At 41.1% G+C, this 17,881-nt stretch overlaps 1 protein-coding gene across 3 annotated transcripts in view; it reads left to right on the forward strand.

Annotated features, from left to right (window-relative positions):
* ANOS1 (anosmin 1) overlaps positions 1–17,881 on the forward strand; it is a 161,576-nt gene that overhangs the window by 20,036 nt on the left and 123,659 nt on the right. For all 3 annotated transcript variants that reach the window (XR_012633719.1, XM_074907431.1, XM_074907419.1), the window contains exon 2: positions 7,811–7,858. Coding sequence is in view for 2 of the 3 variants with exons in the window: in XM_074907431.1 (XP_074763532.1) it covers positions 7,811–7,858 (48 nt within the window). In the remaining variant the exon portion in view is untranslated. The remainder of the gene's footprint in view (positions 1–7,810; positions 7,859–17,881) is intronic.

The following is a 17,881-nucleotide window of genomic DNA, read 5'->3' on the forward strand; positions in this document are numbered from 1 at the left end:
GCGGCTCCCATTGGCCAAAGGCCCCAACTACTGTGCAGCCCTGAGAATAAAGGCAGTCAGGAACTGCTACACTTCAGCAGCCAAGAAGTTCTGTTTCCATTGGGTGGGTGCACCTGCCACAGGGACAGCCAGGGGCAACTGTGGGATGAGTGAGTTCATGGTGTGCTGGGTGAAGAACTGACTGAAGGGCAGAACTCAAAGGGTTATGATGAATGGGGTTACATCTGGCTGGTGTCTGGTCACCAGTGGTGTTCCTCAGGGTTCAATTCTAGGGCCGGTTCTCTTCATCAATGGTCTGGATGCAGAAGTTGAATGCACCATTAATTAGTTGAATGCACCCTTTCAGAGGGTCTAGGTAGATTGGAGCATTGGGCAGTGATTAATGGGATGAAATTTAACAAGCCCAAATGATAGATTCTGCATCTGGGACACAGTAACACCAGGCACAAGTATAAATGGGGAGAGGAGTGGCTGGGGAGCAGCCCTGCAGAAAGAGATCTGGGGATGCTGGTCACCAGCAGGGTCAGTGTGAGCCAGCAGTGAGCCCTGGCAGCCAAGAGGGCAAATGGCATCCTGAGGCGCATCAGACACAGCATAAGCAGCCAGTAGAAAGAGGTGATTGTCCTGCTGCGTTCAGTGTTGGTGCGGCCTCACCTGGAGTCCTGTGTGCAGTTCTGGGCCCCACAATTTAAGAAGGATGTGAAGGTCCTTGCATGTGCCCAGAGGAGAGAAACAAAGCTGGTGAAAGGCTGGAAGGAAAGTCTTATGAGGAACAGCTGAGGACTTTGGGTTTGTCTAGTCTGGAGAAAAAGAGCCTGAGGGGCAACCTCACTGCTCTCTGCAGCTTCCCGAGGAGGGGAAGTGGAGAGGGAGGTGCTGAGCTCTTCTCCCTGGTATCCAGTGATATAGGATGTGGGGGAATGGTTCAAAGCTGCACCGGGGGAGGTTCAGACTGGACATTAGGAAACCTTTTGTTACCAAGAGGGTGGTCAAACACTCAAACAGGCTTCTTAGATGGGTGGTCAATGTCCCAAGCCTGTCAGAGCTTAAGAGGCATTTGGACAATGCCCTTAATAACATGCTGTAACTTTTGGTCAGCCCTGAACTGGACAGGCAGTTGGGCTAGATGATCACTGTAGGTCCCTTCCAACTGAAATATGATTCTATTCTACTCTAGTCTAGTCTAATCTAGTCTATTTGGAGACAGAACCTGAGACAGGGCTGGAGATGAGGCCTCAACTTTGGGTCCCAGGTCCACTTATGAGACAGGGCCAGAGACATGCTACAGTGTACACCCAGGAGATGAGCTGCCTATGACACAGGTGAGACGTCCATCCAGGAGGTAAGGCCAGAGACAGGCACAGCTACATCATAGCTTAAGGAAGGACTGACAGCCCCAGCTGTCCTCAAATGGGACTTCTGGGCCTATGGGCAGGAGGTGAGTGTGGAGACCCCAGATGAAGCTGGTCAGGGATGTCAAGACATATTCATGTCTTCAGGGCCCTGACAACTGCACACACAACATTGAAATATGTGCCAAAGGTGAAAATATCAGCTAATTTCTCTGAAAGAATCAAAACTATAAACTGAGAGTTAAGGAATTTTCAAAAACAGCAGTGAAAAAATTTGAAGATATTGTGATGCTGTGTAAATTATGCCATGGTTCATTTTGAATATTGCATGCTGTTGCTGGCCTTTCATCTCAAAATGGTTTAGTAGAAATAGGAAAAATACAGAGAATAACAAGAAAGACCAAAAAGGTGAAATGAGCCCTTAGTGGCCCATCCAGTTCTTACACTTTTGCTTCAGTAACCGTTTTTTGCCACCCTTGGATACATGATATTGGGCTATATGGAATTTGGTTTAGTTCTCTGACTGCTATAAAATACGTAGGTATGAACTGTTAAGCTGTGTGATAAAAGCTCATCTGCAGACCTACAAAAGAGCCCAGAGAGGCGGTGGCAGGTGGGGGATCCTAAATCACACCCTGCCTGGCTGCTCCCAGGCTCACCGCAGGAGCCATCAGCCCATCAGAGGCCCATCTCTACAAGGCCGGGGGAGCACAGAGGCCTGAATGCAGGTGGGAGCCCGGCTTAAGGACTTGGAGAGAAGGACAGCCTGTCCCGGGAGAGCCTCAGGCCTATATTGCAGCTATGAGACCCATAAAGGTGGTTCAAAGCCAGATCCCCTTTTGGACTGAGGGAAGACACTGCCCGGGGTATGGAACACATTATGGCGTGCAGAGGAAGAGCAATTTGGGATTGCATAGGAATTAGTAGTATGGGAAATAAAGGGATAAGGGTGTAAAAAAGCACTGGATATGTGTGAATAGGTGATATGATTGTCTGGCCATGCCCTGCTCCTGGCCAGCGCAGTCTGTCCTATCTTATTAAATTCCGCTTCTAACTCTTTTCCTGGCTTAAGGGCATCTGTTCTGTGTGTTTGTCCGTGCATGTGTGTGTATGGGGATTTGAGTGCCAGCAACCAGAATCAGACCCTGGGGCAGTGGTCAGTGCATCTGTGGTACCAGCAGCTGGAGTGAATGAGGGTCTGGGTGCCAGCGGCTGGGCTGAGACTGTGGGGCTTGTGTGCTGAGAGCTAGTAGCCAGAGGGACCAGAGTGAGTGAAACCAAGTGCAAGCCCCTGCTGTGGAACTGTGGGTCACAGTGGCCTGTGCCTCTGTGGTGTCAGCAGGTGGACCAAGTGTGAGCGAGTGTGTGAGCAGTAGTGAAGAGCCAGCTGGACAATCCTATGGGTGGGTGAAGTGGCTTGTGAGCCAGGTATGTGTGTTCCTGCAGGGGTGAGAGGACAGCAGGTTGGCTACTGCAGGATCAGGGGTGTCCTGGCCAGTTCTGGGTGTGTTGGTGTATCTCTTAAGGATGAGATCACAGGGATGTTGGCTACTGGAAGTTGGAGTAAACCCCCCAGCCACAGGGGGGGTGGCCACTGGAGTCCCAGTCTGCTCTGTCAGTGTGTGTGAGACAGTCTATACCAGAAGCTGGAGTGGGGCTGTGTTTTTGGGTACTTGTGTCCAGGTGCCAGCAACTGGAAAGACTGGAATCCAGGGGCAGCTACTGGGCAGGCTTGCGTTTTCTGCCATATATGACATTGTTTTATATTAGCTGGAACTTCCTAGTGGTAACTAGCATTGTCACATGGTTTAATATAGCTTCGAGGTGAAGCATGAAAGCATAACTAATCAAGGTCTGATCATTTTCTATTCAGGTGGGATGAAGTATCCCAATCAAATGTTTGTAGTGGGAACTGCTGCTATATGTGCAAACACCATTCCTGTATCTAAGTATCAGGAATGATCCTGCTCAGTAACACTGAAATTATGATTTGTTGATGCTTGTGTCATTCAATTTCATTCTTCATGAGAACCATTATAAGGTAATAGAAATCCCTTAGTAAGGAATTAATTATTTCCTTAAGACATAATTTACAATGAAATAAGAAACTTTATAAAAGGCACAAAATGTACACATTTTAGTTGTTCGTCTGTCCTTCCTGTCTTCCCTGGATGGAAGCCAAAGAACCAGAATATTTTAGGGATTTTGTTGTTTGTATGGTTGGTTTCATCTCATACTGATCCTATTCTATTCATGGCTTCTCCAGTGGATGTCTTCAAACTTGCTGTACATGGGACAAGCATGTAGAATTGAAGATGTTAAAGATGTGTTTGCATAAATTGTTCTTGAAGGAGCAGTCCTGTTTCTCAGAGGTGGACCTCATCATTGGGCTTTATGACCTTGTTCGTTCACTCTCTCTTCTAACTTCATGTATCTCCTATGAACAGGAGCCTGTTGCTAAAAGTAATTTCAAAGTGTGTAAGGGCTTAAATTTACTCTAGCTTGGTCAAAGACTTCTGGGGTCAGTGTTCAAGCTGTTGTATAAAAGGGTATCCTCTTTTCATTTTTCTGCCATATTTTCAAAGAAAAATATTCAATATCAAAAGGATAAAGAACAGAGCCCAGGAGAAGTGGGACTGTGGTTCCCCTGTCCATACATCTACTAGAAGTTCATCTCAAGTAAAAGTCTTTGAGAAATAAATTTTTCTTTGGCATTTCCTATCTGCTGGGTTTGGTATCTCTCCCCACTAAGTGTACAGGCTTTTCTGAAATTCATTCCTAGGCGCATACTTCGGTATTTTGAGAACTGGAAAGCCTTGTTTGAATTTGTTGATTCCAATCTGCACCTTAATTCCACAGTTGGGCCCGGGGACACAGAGCACTGCCATAGATAAGTCCCTATATTAATTTGTGTCTTAGTGAGCATGCAGTCAGGAAATATATGTCAGGCACGGTATAAATTATGGTTTACTATTACATATAATTTCATGCTGTTGAGATTTTTGAAAGGTTAAGGAAAATGTTGGAAACGTGTCTCTAAATTCATCATTACAACAGCTATTGATTTGTCTACTCAAGTGCTCTGTTTCACGTCAGTGAAGGGCTTATTTCTATGCTTTTTTGCCATTTTGAAATAATCAGTGAGGTCATCAGGAGAGGCCACTTCTGAGAGACTGCAGTTTCCCTCAAATGTGAATTTAAGTATGGACAGGGGAGAAAAGACTTCCAAAACTGGTAATAGATATACAGGTACCGTCATAGCAGATTGTCTAGTTCATTTTCCACAGGTGATCTCTGGCATTTCAAAAAAAAGGGTTGTATCTCTTAACATAATTATGGAGAGAGATGCAAATGAAGTAGTTGTTTGGTTTGTTGGTTTTTTTTTTTTTTTTTTTTTCTGTTTTGGCCATTGTTCTAATGAAAGGCCAGTTTTTACTTGCTTGTAAAGTTTGGGTGGGTGGTTTTTTTTTTTTTTTTTTTTCCCCTGGGGCACACTGTAGATAGGTGAAGATTGATTCTTCATTGCCTCTCCACATGCATTATTTTCCTACAAGAGATGCTGCACAATTTTTCTTTTTTCAAGGCATAAGAGGGCACCGAACACAGATGTTTATATCTTACCTGTTTAGGCTCAAGGGTATTTGTGATTTACCAGTGTACTCATATACTTGCTGAAATGAAGCCTAGTAAGACTGATTAGAGATGCTGAGTTAACATTTCATTGAAAATACTTGTGGCTTGTATATTCATGAAAAAAATAAATGATGAATCTTGTAATGCCTGGTTTTCTTTTTAAATTTTTCGTGTTTTTTCCCTCCTGTCTTTGCTTTTGTAAACTCTTGCCTTATACATGTCAAACAGTCCTGCTATTTGAAGGTCTGATTCTGTTTGTCTACAGTTTCCTTTGTCACAGACTGAAAGTGTGTGGGGCTCAGGCGGTGGCCTGAGCTCCAGTTGTCTCCATCTACCATGTGACGTTGGAGACTGTTTTTAGTCTTGTCTGTCTGACATCTTTCATATGACGTGTCAGTGCGGGGAATATAGAATATTTGGAATTTACTCTGCTGAGCACAGTTTCTTCTTCTTTCACCAGGTACACTGGTGGAAGATTTATAGATGGGCAGAAACAGTGGTATTTAACTCTTCCTTAAGGCCATTTCTGCACAGCAGAATTAAGCAACCAGTGAAGACCAAGTCAAAACTCTCATTGCAATAAGTCAGGTCAGGACTGGATTTTAAGAAAAACAAACATGAGGGAACTGAGGATGTAATCTGGGAGCATGTAAAATGATACAGATAACACAAATTTCTGATAGTTTGAAATTACAGTTTCAGTCAGGTATGCTAGATTAAAAGCAGAAAAAAATCACAGCTGAATGTGCAACTTAGATTAATCATTTGCTAAGATGTAGAGTGGAGGAGAGCATTCATTTAGCATACGCATTCCTGCTTCCTCTGATACCCTGTTGTTCAAAGGCAGTGTGTAGAATTTGCTCTTTCACCTTGTATGATGAAAGATCATTCACAGCATGTTAGTTTATATGAAGCTGCTAAACAATACTTTTATGTTTTGCTAAACTTACTTTTTAATTCAAGTGGTAATAACTTTCAGTAGGAAAATGAAAACAGTTGTAGACATTGAAATTATGAAGTAGGGGAGCCACACATCTGGACATTTATGGTGTTAGTGTCTCAAATAACAGATACAATTCAAAGGCAGGAGTGATTTTTCTAGTTCAGTGGAAAGCAGCAGCGTAACTGAAACAAAGTGGCGAGCTGCTACTAATCTGTTATTGCAATCAGCTACCTCTGTCACATTTTATATGAAGAAGAAAGGGGGAATAAATTGAAAGTAGCACATAAAATATTGTTTTAACATTACTGCTGGCTAGATCTGTAAATGGAAATAATAAATCCTCATACAGTATTGAGAGTAATACTGAAGTATTCCCACTAGCATATGTTATTTACAGCTGTTCTAAAATTTTATTTCTTCTATTTATGTCTCTCTTTTTGAAGGGGTTGGACCTGACATGGTGCCCATAGTTTGCTATTCTTATGCTAGCAAATCTCATTTTTAGCTAAATTCTACAGTAATGGCAGATAAAAGTGATATTATAAAATCAAATAATGCTTGCATTGTAATCTGCTGGGAAGATAAGACAAAATAAATTTTCATAAAATATTGAAATCAAATTGTATGAAATAAAATTTTTAAATTGTTCCTAAATAAGCTTACAAGTGAAATGAATAGATGTCTTTACATTTATCATCTCCAGAGCTCCTTAGGTAATACAGGAATAGAAATTTTTTAGCATTACAGCTCATATGAAAAAAACTGGCATATATGAAAGTTTCTGAAGTTCAGATTAAAAGTTGAGGTGAAATCATAAGTATAATTTGCATTAGTTTGGTTCTTAAACTACAAGAGTAAGTAACATCCAAATTCAGTGCTTTAGTTGCAGTTCCTGAACTTCCCAGAGTATCTGATCCAAATCTGTGTTACTGATTTATTATGGAAGAAATATATATGTGTAAGTTTCTAAGTTTATGAACGTGCACTCTCTGTTGCAGAGTTTGTACCCCATTTCTTGTGTTCAGTCCACAGAGTCACTCAGGTCTTCCTGATTATGTTTTGATCTTCCAATATACAGAAAGTGAATCAGTATTTTCTTTCATCTTTTAACCCCACAGACATACACTTCTCTTTCCTGAGGTATGGGGTTTTTTTATCAGGAAATATTGTTTCCAAATTTGGCTCTTCAGAAGCTCCTCTAGTAGAACTGCAGGTTGCTGTTTGTACCTGTGCCAGTTTCATATTTATCTTTCTGTTTTCATCATGTTCTCTTTTCCTATAGTTTACATTATTATTTTGTATGTGGTACTGTATTGGTTGCTCTGCTACAGTCAAGATAAATGAGAGCTATAGTGTTTCCTGATCTGGGAAATGCACTTTTTTAATCAAAAAATGTAAAATAAAACTGGCATGGTTGACTTCTGGTAAACTCATGTCTCATTTAATTAAATTTTCCATTTACTTCTAGGCTGTGTATTATCTTTTGTTGACAATTTATTTTAAGTACTGTGCAATATTGAAATTTGACTAATGGGCTTTCTGTTCATGAATTACCAGTCCATATCAGTTTCTTAAATACAACTCTTACCTTTTGTTTACTTCCTAGCAAGTCTAGATAATGTTTACAAAGATGGACTAAAAAGTGAATTCAGTCAGTTTTCCACCAGCCTTGCCTGATGAAAAGCTTTCCTAACTTCCCTCTTGTCACTTTACATTTGCCTGAGCCTTTTACCAAAAGGGAGTTGGAGTCGGAATTGGTACTAGTGTTGTGACACAACATCATTCTCTAAGCAGAACTGGATGGTGTATTCTGTTTAAACCTGTTAGGATGATCATGTCTATTCTTAAATAAATATTAATATTCATGTACTTTGTCTTTCAGAACAATGGGTCACTTGCTTGGTGCCAGAATCATAAACAGTGTTCAAAGGTATGTCCTTTTTTCCCCTCTCATTTAAGTTACCTAGTTGCTTTCAATTGCTTGTCTGTAGATTAAGTGCTTTTCATCTTAATGTCTGTAGATTAAGTGCTTTTCATTTAATTTTTAGCCTGACACTGAATTCCTTTGAAAATATTATTGATACAAATCCCAGTGGCTCTACTGATGCCCTGTCCTATCCTAGCACTTTAATCCTGAAAGCCTAGAGGGTAGGTGAGCTAATTGTCAAACTGATTGTCCTGTGCAAGAGTCTTTCTATGGTGCCTAGATAGAAACAACAGTGGTTTAGGAGCTTTGGTGGGTCAAAGTGTAATTACACACTCTGGTGCTGACTGTTCATAAATGTCATGGAAGATGCATCCGTTGGAAGTTTACCTGAAAATGTTGAAGGTAGTATTTTTGTCTAATCTTCCTGAAAATGTAGTTCTACAACAATTTAGGCTTTTTAACTTCAATATTTATTCCTTATTCTGTGAAGGTTGTACTGCAAATGGGATTAAATCCAAGTAGCATTGTTCTGTAGTGTTTTAATAATGCAAACTACACATATGCTGGTGCTAACACTTGATTTTTACATGACAATTTCTTCTCTACATTTAAAGAGTGAGATTACTGGTTCACTGATCTAGCTTCCATTGAAATGAATGGGATTGGAAGTGGACGAATTTATTGACTGCTCTATGGCAGGAAAATAAAGTTGATTGCGTTTGTCAGTATTAAAAATGGGGTATAATAATGTTGGTATAAGAAGAGAACAGAACATTTCCATTAGCTGTGCCATGCTGCTAAGGGTTGAACCTTTGCGATGAAATCTCATCATTCTTGAAAAAAAAACAGAGGTGCAGAATGTGTTTCATCATAACTGAATTGCCTTTTAAGGAAAGTGTGGGGGTCTTGTACCACAGTGATCCTGATGTAATTTTCTTTTTTATTCAGTTATGAAGGCTACCATGGTATGTAATCAGAAAGTTTTTCCAGTGGTTTGTCTACCTGACAAAGTAAGAATCATACAAGAAAAATTATCCAGATTTTAAAGTAGAGCAGAGGTTATAGGAACATCTCTCTCATTCCCAAATTCATAGAATCCATATAAGCTGTATATAAGGTGCTGTGAATCGGTTTACCTTAAGTTTCTATTAGTCTCTTGAAATCAGTGTAAGAATGCTACAAATTGTATAATAATGCAAAATGAAAGAAGAGTTGTAAGCTTGAAATTACTTTGCGTATACTTTACAGTCATGTTACCTTATATTTTCATTCTTTTTTAGGAAGCTAATAAATTTTCCTTAAGAAAGCAGATTTGCCATATTTAGAAAAAGAAGTAAATATAAAACTTGTTCAAATTGTTAGCAGAGCTGCACATGAGCAGGATGTTCTTGTTTCAGACAAGCTTTGTTTTTCTGTGTTTTGCAATGCAAAGTCAAACAGCATTATCTAACTGAAACTTTCAAAGCGATGCAGGGGATTGAGTTAAGCTTTTAAAAATGCAAATTCCTGTCACTGCTTCTCAGCACCTCAGTGGAGGTTTATATGACTGTGAATCTGATATCTCAGATGACATTTTTTCTAAAGGATTCTTCCAGTGTTTACCTTTATTTTGTGGTTGTGTTGTTTAGTGACACAGCTTTTTGAGGTGATTTGTGGTAAAATGCAGATGACAGCAAACATCTAGCTACTTTGTTAGTGGGGGACTTTGAAGCACAGGAGCAGCTTTTGCTTGCACAAGTATTTGTATCTGATACACAGTGGAGAAATGCTATTTGGAAGTTGCATCAGTATATCAGACAGTAGCTGATACGGCAATAAAAGATTGATGTAGTAGTTAATTTAGTAACTTTTCTATTAATCTTTCATAGTACACTTTATATGAAGGAAAAGGTACAGTGTAGTCCATCTTCTTACTTGTAACATAAGGAACCCCAATTTTATTTTAGAAGCATTTTTTTTCATTCCAAGGGCAGACAGTAGCCTGCAAAAGTAGATGTTCTGGATGGGAGATGGAGCTATGGAGAAGAAAAATCTTCATAAGGCATCCAGTACAGAGTTTTTTCATATGTTTTCTCGTCATTGCACCTCTGATGTCTGTTTTGGCTTCCTTTTGTCTAGACCTGAACTAGGAAAAAGCTGTTCTAAAATCTCTGTCTGTTATTCTCTGAGAGTAAGATCAGTCTGGCATAAAATTCTGTGGAAATTTTGTAGCCACAATTTTGTTAATAGAATAACTGGCAAAAATATCTTAATACTAGCATACAATGACAATTTTTTTTTTCTTGGAAATCTGTGGTCTTTATATTTAAGAATGCTTCTCTAGTTGAAGATAGCTTTTGATAAGATATTGTTCAAGTTCATTTGGTCAGTGAAATACCTCTAAAATTAATTCCAGCTATTATACCATTGCCCTCTAATAAAAGTGTAGACAACAACTGTTAGTTTGAAGATGAATACCTTTGAGAACTACTAAGTTTTCAAAGAGGTGCAAATCTAATGAACTAAACTGCTTTTAGCTCTCACGGGAACAGTTGTAGATTGCTACCTACATCCCAAACAGCTATTTGTTTTTGTTATTTTAATGGAGCAAATCACAAAAGCATGAGTGTAAGCAGCAAAATATGCACTAATAATTTTATATGTAATTTAATAAGATCTCTCCAGAGGTCTATTTTATAAGATAAAACACAAGAGAGCTCTTGAATACTTGCCTTGTTTTGACATGAGGTGGGTAATTCCAGCATGCTAAAAATACTCTATTATAATTAGGACAACTATAAGATCATTAAATAAATTGTCATTTTTGACTGCAGTAGTAACTCACTGCCCTGATGCACTCCTACTCGTCTGCTTGTACAGACTGAAGGCTTTCTTGGGATCTTGTCAACTGCATGGTTGGCTTCCCCTGCGAATAGGAGTATTGAGGTAAAACCGGCACTGTAGTCAGTGAAGTTTGTGGTGAACTTCTTTGGAAATAGATTTGAAACCAGATTTTTTTTGTCTAACTTTGTCCATAGTTCTGTTGTTTTGTTTGATCTTATGCCCTTCATATTATTTTATAGCTTTGTCTTTCTTTTTTCTACTGTGTTTATTTTTCTCACTGTTAATTTATGGTGGGTATTGGATTTTCTTTTTTAAGTCTCATGGTCTCAGAAGAATAAGAATTTCTATTAGAAGTTGAACGGAACTTTTTTTTTTTTTTTTTTTAAGCCATCAAATTACAGTAGATATCTGGTGTGTTTTAATTTCTTATGGTCCCTAAAAATATATACTTTGACAATGAAGTATAAGGTTTAGGCATTTTTCTAAAAGTTATCAGGAAAAAAACATTTGGTACTATTGGTTAGAATTAATTCTTGGGAATTATTATATATACAAACTAATGTATTTTTATGTGACAACATCTGTATGTTGTTTATATATTGACAGAACTAGTGAATATTAATCTAGCTATTTGATCCTGAAAATGGTTCTTTTAATCTTTTACTCTTTAATATATCAAACATGAAGCTGAGTCTTGAAAATTTTTAGAGTTTTTCTTTGGAAATCGAAGGAATAGAATCACAGAATAATTTAGGTTGGAAAAGACCCTTGATATCACCGAGTCCAGCACTGCCAAGTCCACCACTAAAACATGTTCCTAAGCACCACATCTACAGCTCTTAAATACCTCCAGGGATGGTGACTCAACCACTTCCCTGGGCAGCCAGTTCCAATGCTTGACAACCCTGTCAGTGAAGAAATTTTTCCTAATATCCAATCTAAACCACCCCTGGTGCAACTTGAGGCTATTTCCTCTTGTCCCGTGACTTGTTGCTTGGCGAAAGAGACCAACACCTACCTCGCTACAACCACCTTTCAGATCTCCCCTCAGCATCCTTTTCTCCAGACTGTACAACCCTTGTTCCCTTAACCATTCCTCATAGAACAGACCAGGGTAGAATAGAATATTTCAGCTAGAAGGGACCTACAGTGATCATCTAGCCCAACTGGCTGTCCAGTTCAGGGCTGACCAAAAGTTACAGCATGTTATTAAGGGCATTGTCCAAATGCCTCTTAAGCTCTGACAGGCTTGGGACATTGACCACCCATCTAAGAAGCCTGTTTGAGTGTTTGACCACCCTCTTGGTAACGAAATGTTTCCTAATGTCCAGTCTGAACCTCCCCCAGTGCAGCTTTGAACCATTCCCCCACATCCTATATCACTGGATACCAGGGGGAAGAGCTCAGCACCTCCCTCTCCACTTCCCCTCCTCAGAAAGCTGCAGAGAGCAGTGAGGTTGCCCCTCAGGCTCTTTTTCTCCAGACTAGACAAACCCAAAGTCCTCAGCTGTTCCTCATAAGACTTTCCTTCCAGCCTTTCACCAGCTTTGTTGCCCTCCTCTGGGCACATTCAAGACCTTCACATCCTTCTTAAATTGTGGGGCCCAGAACTGCACGCAGGACTCCAGGTGAGGCCGCACCAACACTGAACGCAGCAGGACAATCATCTCTTTCTACTGGCTGCTTATGCTGTGTCTGATGCGCCTCAGGATGCCATTTGCCCTCTTGGCTGCCAGGGCTCACTGCTGGCTCACACTGACCCTGCTGGTGACCAGCATCCCCAGATCTCTTTCTGCAGGGCTGCTCCCCAGCCGCTTCTCTCCCCATTTGTACTTGTGCCTGGTGTTACTGTGTCCCAGGTGCAGAATCTATCATTTGGGCTTGTTAAATTTCATCCCATTAATCACTGCCCAATGCTCCAATCTACCTAGACCCTCTGCAAGGCCTCTTGTCCCTCCAGAGAGTCAACAGCACCTCCCAGTTTGGTACCATCAGCAAACTTGCTAATGGTGCATTCAACTCCTGCATCCAGATAATTGATAAATATATTGAACAGAGCTGATTCTAGAATTGAACCCTGAGGAACACCACTGGTGACCAGTCACCAGCCCCATGTAACCCCATTCACTACAACCCTTTGAGCCAGTTTTTCACCCAGCACACATTAACCTGCTCATCCCACAATTGGACAACTTCTCCAGAAGGGTGCTGTGAGGGACAGTATCAAAAGCCTTATTAAAAGGCAAAAAAATATATCCAGCGCCTTCCCTTCATCCACCAGGTGGGGACCTTATCATAGAAGGATATCAAATTAAACAGGACTTTCCCTTTGTGAACCCATGTTGACTGTGCCTGATGATTTCATTGTCCTTTAGATGCCTTTCACTAGTCCCCAGTATAATCTTCTCCATAATTGTCCAGGAATTGAGGTTAGACTAACAGGTCTGTAGTTCCCTGGGTCTTCCCTCTTGCCCTTTTTGTAGATTGGAATCAGGCTGTCTAGCTTCCAGTCATCAGGGACCTGACCAGACACTCCAGACCTTTGGTAGATCATTGGGAGAGATTGTCCTGCCATGCCAACTGCTAACTCCTTCAGTGCTCTGGGATGAATCCCATCAGGCCCCATGGACTTGTGAACATTCAGCTGATACAGCTGGTCTCTTGCAATTTCAGTGTCCACAAAGGGAAAGTCCCTGTTCCCGCACTTGTGGTCCTCTGACTCAGGGGACTGGGCAGCCCAAGGTCTATCCGTATTACTGAAGACTGAGGCAAAACCCACATTGAATACCTCCTCTTTTTCTTCATCTCTGTTAGTCAGATAACCATCTTCAACAAATATCAGCCCAATGTTTTCTTTAGACCTCTTCTTGCTCTTAACATACTTAAAAAAGACTTTCCTATTATCTGACGCAACAGAGGTCAGTTTCAACTCTAATCGAGCTTTGGCCTTTCATGTCTTCTCCCTGGCATATACAAAGCACAGCTCTGTAATCTTCCTGCAAAGCCTGACCTCACTTCCAGAGATCATACAATTTCTTTTTCTTCCTGAGCTCCACAAGGAGTGCTCTGTTCAGCCAAGCTGATCTTCTACCCTGCTTGCTTGACTTACGATAAAGTGGAATTGCCTGCTCCTGTGCTTCTAAAAGGTGGCTCTTAAAGACTGACCAGCACTTGTGGACTCCTAAGCCCTCAAAAGCAGATTCCCAGGGTACTCTGCTGAATAGCTCCTCAAATAGCTTAAAGTTTGCTCTCCTGAAGTCCATGGCGGCAACTCTGCTGTCCTTTTGTTCTCATTACACTGAGAACTTTGAACTCAACCATTTCACAACCACTGTGGCCATGACAGTCACCCACCATCACATCCCCCACGAGTCCTTCTCTATTGGCAAACAGCAAGTCTAGGAGGACATCTTTCCTGGGTGGCTCCCTGAGTACTTGTGATAAGAAGTTGTTTCCTACAAACTTCAAGAATTTCCAAGACCTGCTCATCACAGCAGTATGATATTCCCAGTTCATGTCTGTAAAGTTGAAATCTCCCATTAAAGGCTACGGATACAGATATTTCTCCTAATTGCCTATAAAATAACTCATCAGTGCTATCATCATGTCTGGGTGATTGGTAGTAGACATGTGCTACAACATCTGCTTTGTTGTCCATCCCCCTAACTTTCCCCCAGAGGATCTCAGCCACACCATCCCTAACTGTAAGGGCTGTGCAATCACACCTCTCCCTTACGTATAGTACCACACCTCCACCTCGCCTGCCCTCCCTATCCCTGTCGCCCTCTATGCCACCACTTCAGTCATCGGACTCATTCCACCAAATCTCACTAATATCAAATATATCATAGTTTCAGTAACTAACCAAAATTTCCAGTTCATCCTGTTTGTTTCTCATACTGTGTGTGTTGGTGTACAAGCATTACAAATATGCTCTTGAACCCTCCATGTTCCCAGGAACAGTGTAAATGTTTCCACGAGCATTGCCACCCTCATTAGGATTGATACTACATGGTGTAGAAGTAACTTTCTGTCCTAAGGTTCCATTCAGATTTGGTCTAGATAATGAAAGTTAAAATTTAGCATTTCTTTCCTTTTACTTTACCGGTAGATTACTGGCAGCCTGTCAGACTTGCTGGGGAATGGAAAGCTGGGCTCATAAATAACAGTATAAGAAAGTTGAGCTGCAAAGTGGAGAGACTGAGAAAAAGCAAAATGGGCTGGGTTGGGCTGCGCTCAGTATTTCTTGACACACAGTCATCTCTACTACTTTCTGGAGAGAACGTGGATCAAATGCATGTTTGGGGAGAGAACCATACGTGTAGGCAGTCCCTTCTTTTCTTCCACATACCTGACTACATAAAACCCCAGCTCCTGTTGCCAACAGCAGACCCAGCAGAGTAATTAAAAACAGAAGCTCTGCAGAGTGTATTATCTGTTTTGGGGAAGACCTTTTAAAACTGGAATCTGATAGATCCAGTATACTTATGCAAGTTGGACTTAAGTCTTGCATCATGGCAAAGTGTTTGCTTTCCATATTGGAATTAAAGATATTTTCTTGCCTATAGTCTGCAGGCTGTCTTTAAAAACAAAAAAAAATTAATATTTTGACATGGGTTACATGTATAGGTATGCAAATAAAATAAACTTTGGACTTATTCCTCCTTTTCCCCTCTGATTAGTCATATTTTCTATGATATCTCGTACTCTGAGTTATCTAAGTAATCTGTTCCATGATCCTCTTATGTACAGAGGTGAGGCTGACAGGTCAGTAGTTCCCAGGATCCGCCATTCTACCCTTTTAAAAAATGGGTGCAAGATTTCCCCTTTTCCAGTCACCAGGGACTTCACCTGACTGCCATGTCAAGTATCATGGAGAGTGGCTTGGCAACTACATCAGCCATTTCCCTCAGGACTCTGGGATGCGCCTGGTCAGGTCCCTTATGTATGATCACATTCTTCAGGTGGTCACTAACCTGGTCTTCTCTTACCATGGGAGGGATTTTGCTCCCCCAGTCCCTGCCTCACGGTCCATCCACTTGAGAGGTGTGGGAAGAGAGGTTGCCAGTGAAGACTGAGACAAAAAAGTTGTTGAGCACGTCAGCCTTGTCCTTGTCCTTTGTTACCAGTTTGCCAGTTGTGATTGTTGGGGGGGATACACTTTTTTTGACCTTCCTTTTCTGGCTGACATACCTACAGAAGCCCTTACTATTCTTTGTGTCTCTTGCCAAGTTCAGTTCCAGCTGCGCCTTGGCCTTCCTGGCCCCATCCCTACACAAGAAGGCAGTGTCCCTAAATTCTTCCCAGGTTACCTGTCCTTGCACCACTGCCTGTGCATTTTCTTCTTGCCCTTTAGTTTGACCACAGGTCTCCACTCATCTATGCCAAGTCTCTTGCCTTCCTTTCCTGATTTCTTATACCTGGGTATCGATAGCTCTTGTGCTCTATGGAAAGCATCCTTAAAGATCTGCCAGCTCTGTTCTGCTTTCTTGTCCCTGAGGGCGGTTTCCCAGGGGATCCTCTTGACTAATTCCTTGAATAGCTGGAATTTTGCTTTCCTAAAATTCAGGGTCCTGACTTTACTCTTTGCTTGACCCATATCCCTCAGGACTGCGAACACTACCAGTGCAAGCTGCCTCCAATCCTGATATCACGGATAAGCTCATTTGAACTAAAGCATTACAATAACCATTAACTTTGTTGATCGATGTCCCAGTAACAGCTATATTAAAGTACTACTTGATGTGTAAACCACTATCAGAATCTGGCCCAATAAAATAGTCTTCAAGGATAACTCAAGTACTTCAAGGATAACAGTGTTGCACTGGAGGCTTTGTACAGTGCAGTAAACTGTTTTATGTTATGTTTTGAATTTCTCCACTGACTTCACCTTTGCTACTTTCAAATCTTTACATAATTATTATTTAAAGCTTTGCCTCTCCTTAACTTACCCTCTGAAAATCTTTATGTGGTATTTTACTTCTTTCTTTCCACTAGTGTCACTATTCTGTATGCCCATCTACCTGTTTCTTACAAATGTACCAAAGAATCAGTGAATTGTTTAGGTTGGAAGGAACCGCTTGAGATCTTCTAGTGCAACCCCTCTACTCAACAGGGTCAGCTAGAACAGCTTGTCCAGAACCACATCCAATTGGGGTTTGAGTATCTCCACAGATGGAGACCACAACCACTCTGGGCAACCTGCCAGTTTTTGACTCCCCACACAGTAAAAAAGTTTTTGTATTTTTTTAAATTTGCGTCCATTGCCTCTTTCCTCAGTCTGTGGGCATGACTGAGAACAGCCTGGCTCCCTTCATTGCTTCCAGTGAGCTATTTATAAACGTGTAAGATCCCCCTGAACCTTCTTCCCTCCAGGCTGAACATTCCCAGCTCTCTGAGCTTCTCTGTGTATAGCAGCTGCTCCAGTCCGTTATGGTATTCGTGGAGTCATGTTTTCTTATTTTCTACTTATGCTTTCCTAGCCCAAAATGACTCCTGCCTGCTGTCATTCACAAAGCTCCCATCCTATCCTTAAAATCCCACTGCCTTCTGTCATCTTATTAACAGGGAGTCTTGCTAAAGTGTATGTAAGTGCATAGCATTTGCTCTTCCTGCTCCATTTTGCCCATTTGCTTTTACAGTATGAGCTTCATAATACCGAGGCTGCTCTTCTCAAGTACTTGGAAGTGCTGAGCACATAACAGGTGCTTCTCTATAAAAACAACAGTACGAGTCAAATGCTAGTGAGAGTAACGTGAAATGACAAAGTGCCCTACATTGATGCTGGTTTAGTGAAAAATGTATTTTAACCCTAAGGGGGGGCAAAATGACTAGGAAAGGCATTTCAAGGGAGTTTGTGAAGTAGAGATAATTTTTTTTACAGCTCCTTACACAAGTTTTTCTTTTTGTAAGCAACTGAAAGTCAAAAGACCAGCAGGCATAATTTAGAGCTGCATGTGCAGTGGCATTTACAAGGATTGGAGATAAATGGGGATCATCATAATGCGCTGTGAATTGCAATACAACTTTCATGTTCCCAGCAGCCAAGGAAGTGGTCCCTGATTGATTGATTCTGCAGAAAGGCTGAAAGGCTGTTTTTTGAGTTTTCAGAACAGAGAGAAAAATGTGAAAATAAAGATAAATAAGTTTACAAATGCTGCAGCCAAATAAACAGACTGTTTCGAAAAGACAACTCTAATTTCT

This window comes from Athene noctua, chromosome 1, assembly GCF_965140245.1.
Source record: "Athene noctua chromosome 1, bAthNoc1.hap1.1, whole genome shotgun sequence".
Taxonomy (NCBI): Eukaryota; Metazoa; Chordata; class Aves; order Strigiformes; family Strigidae; genus Athene; species Athene noctua.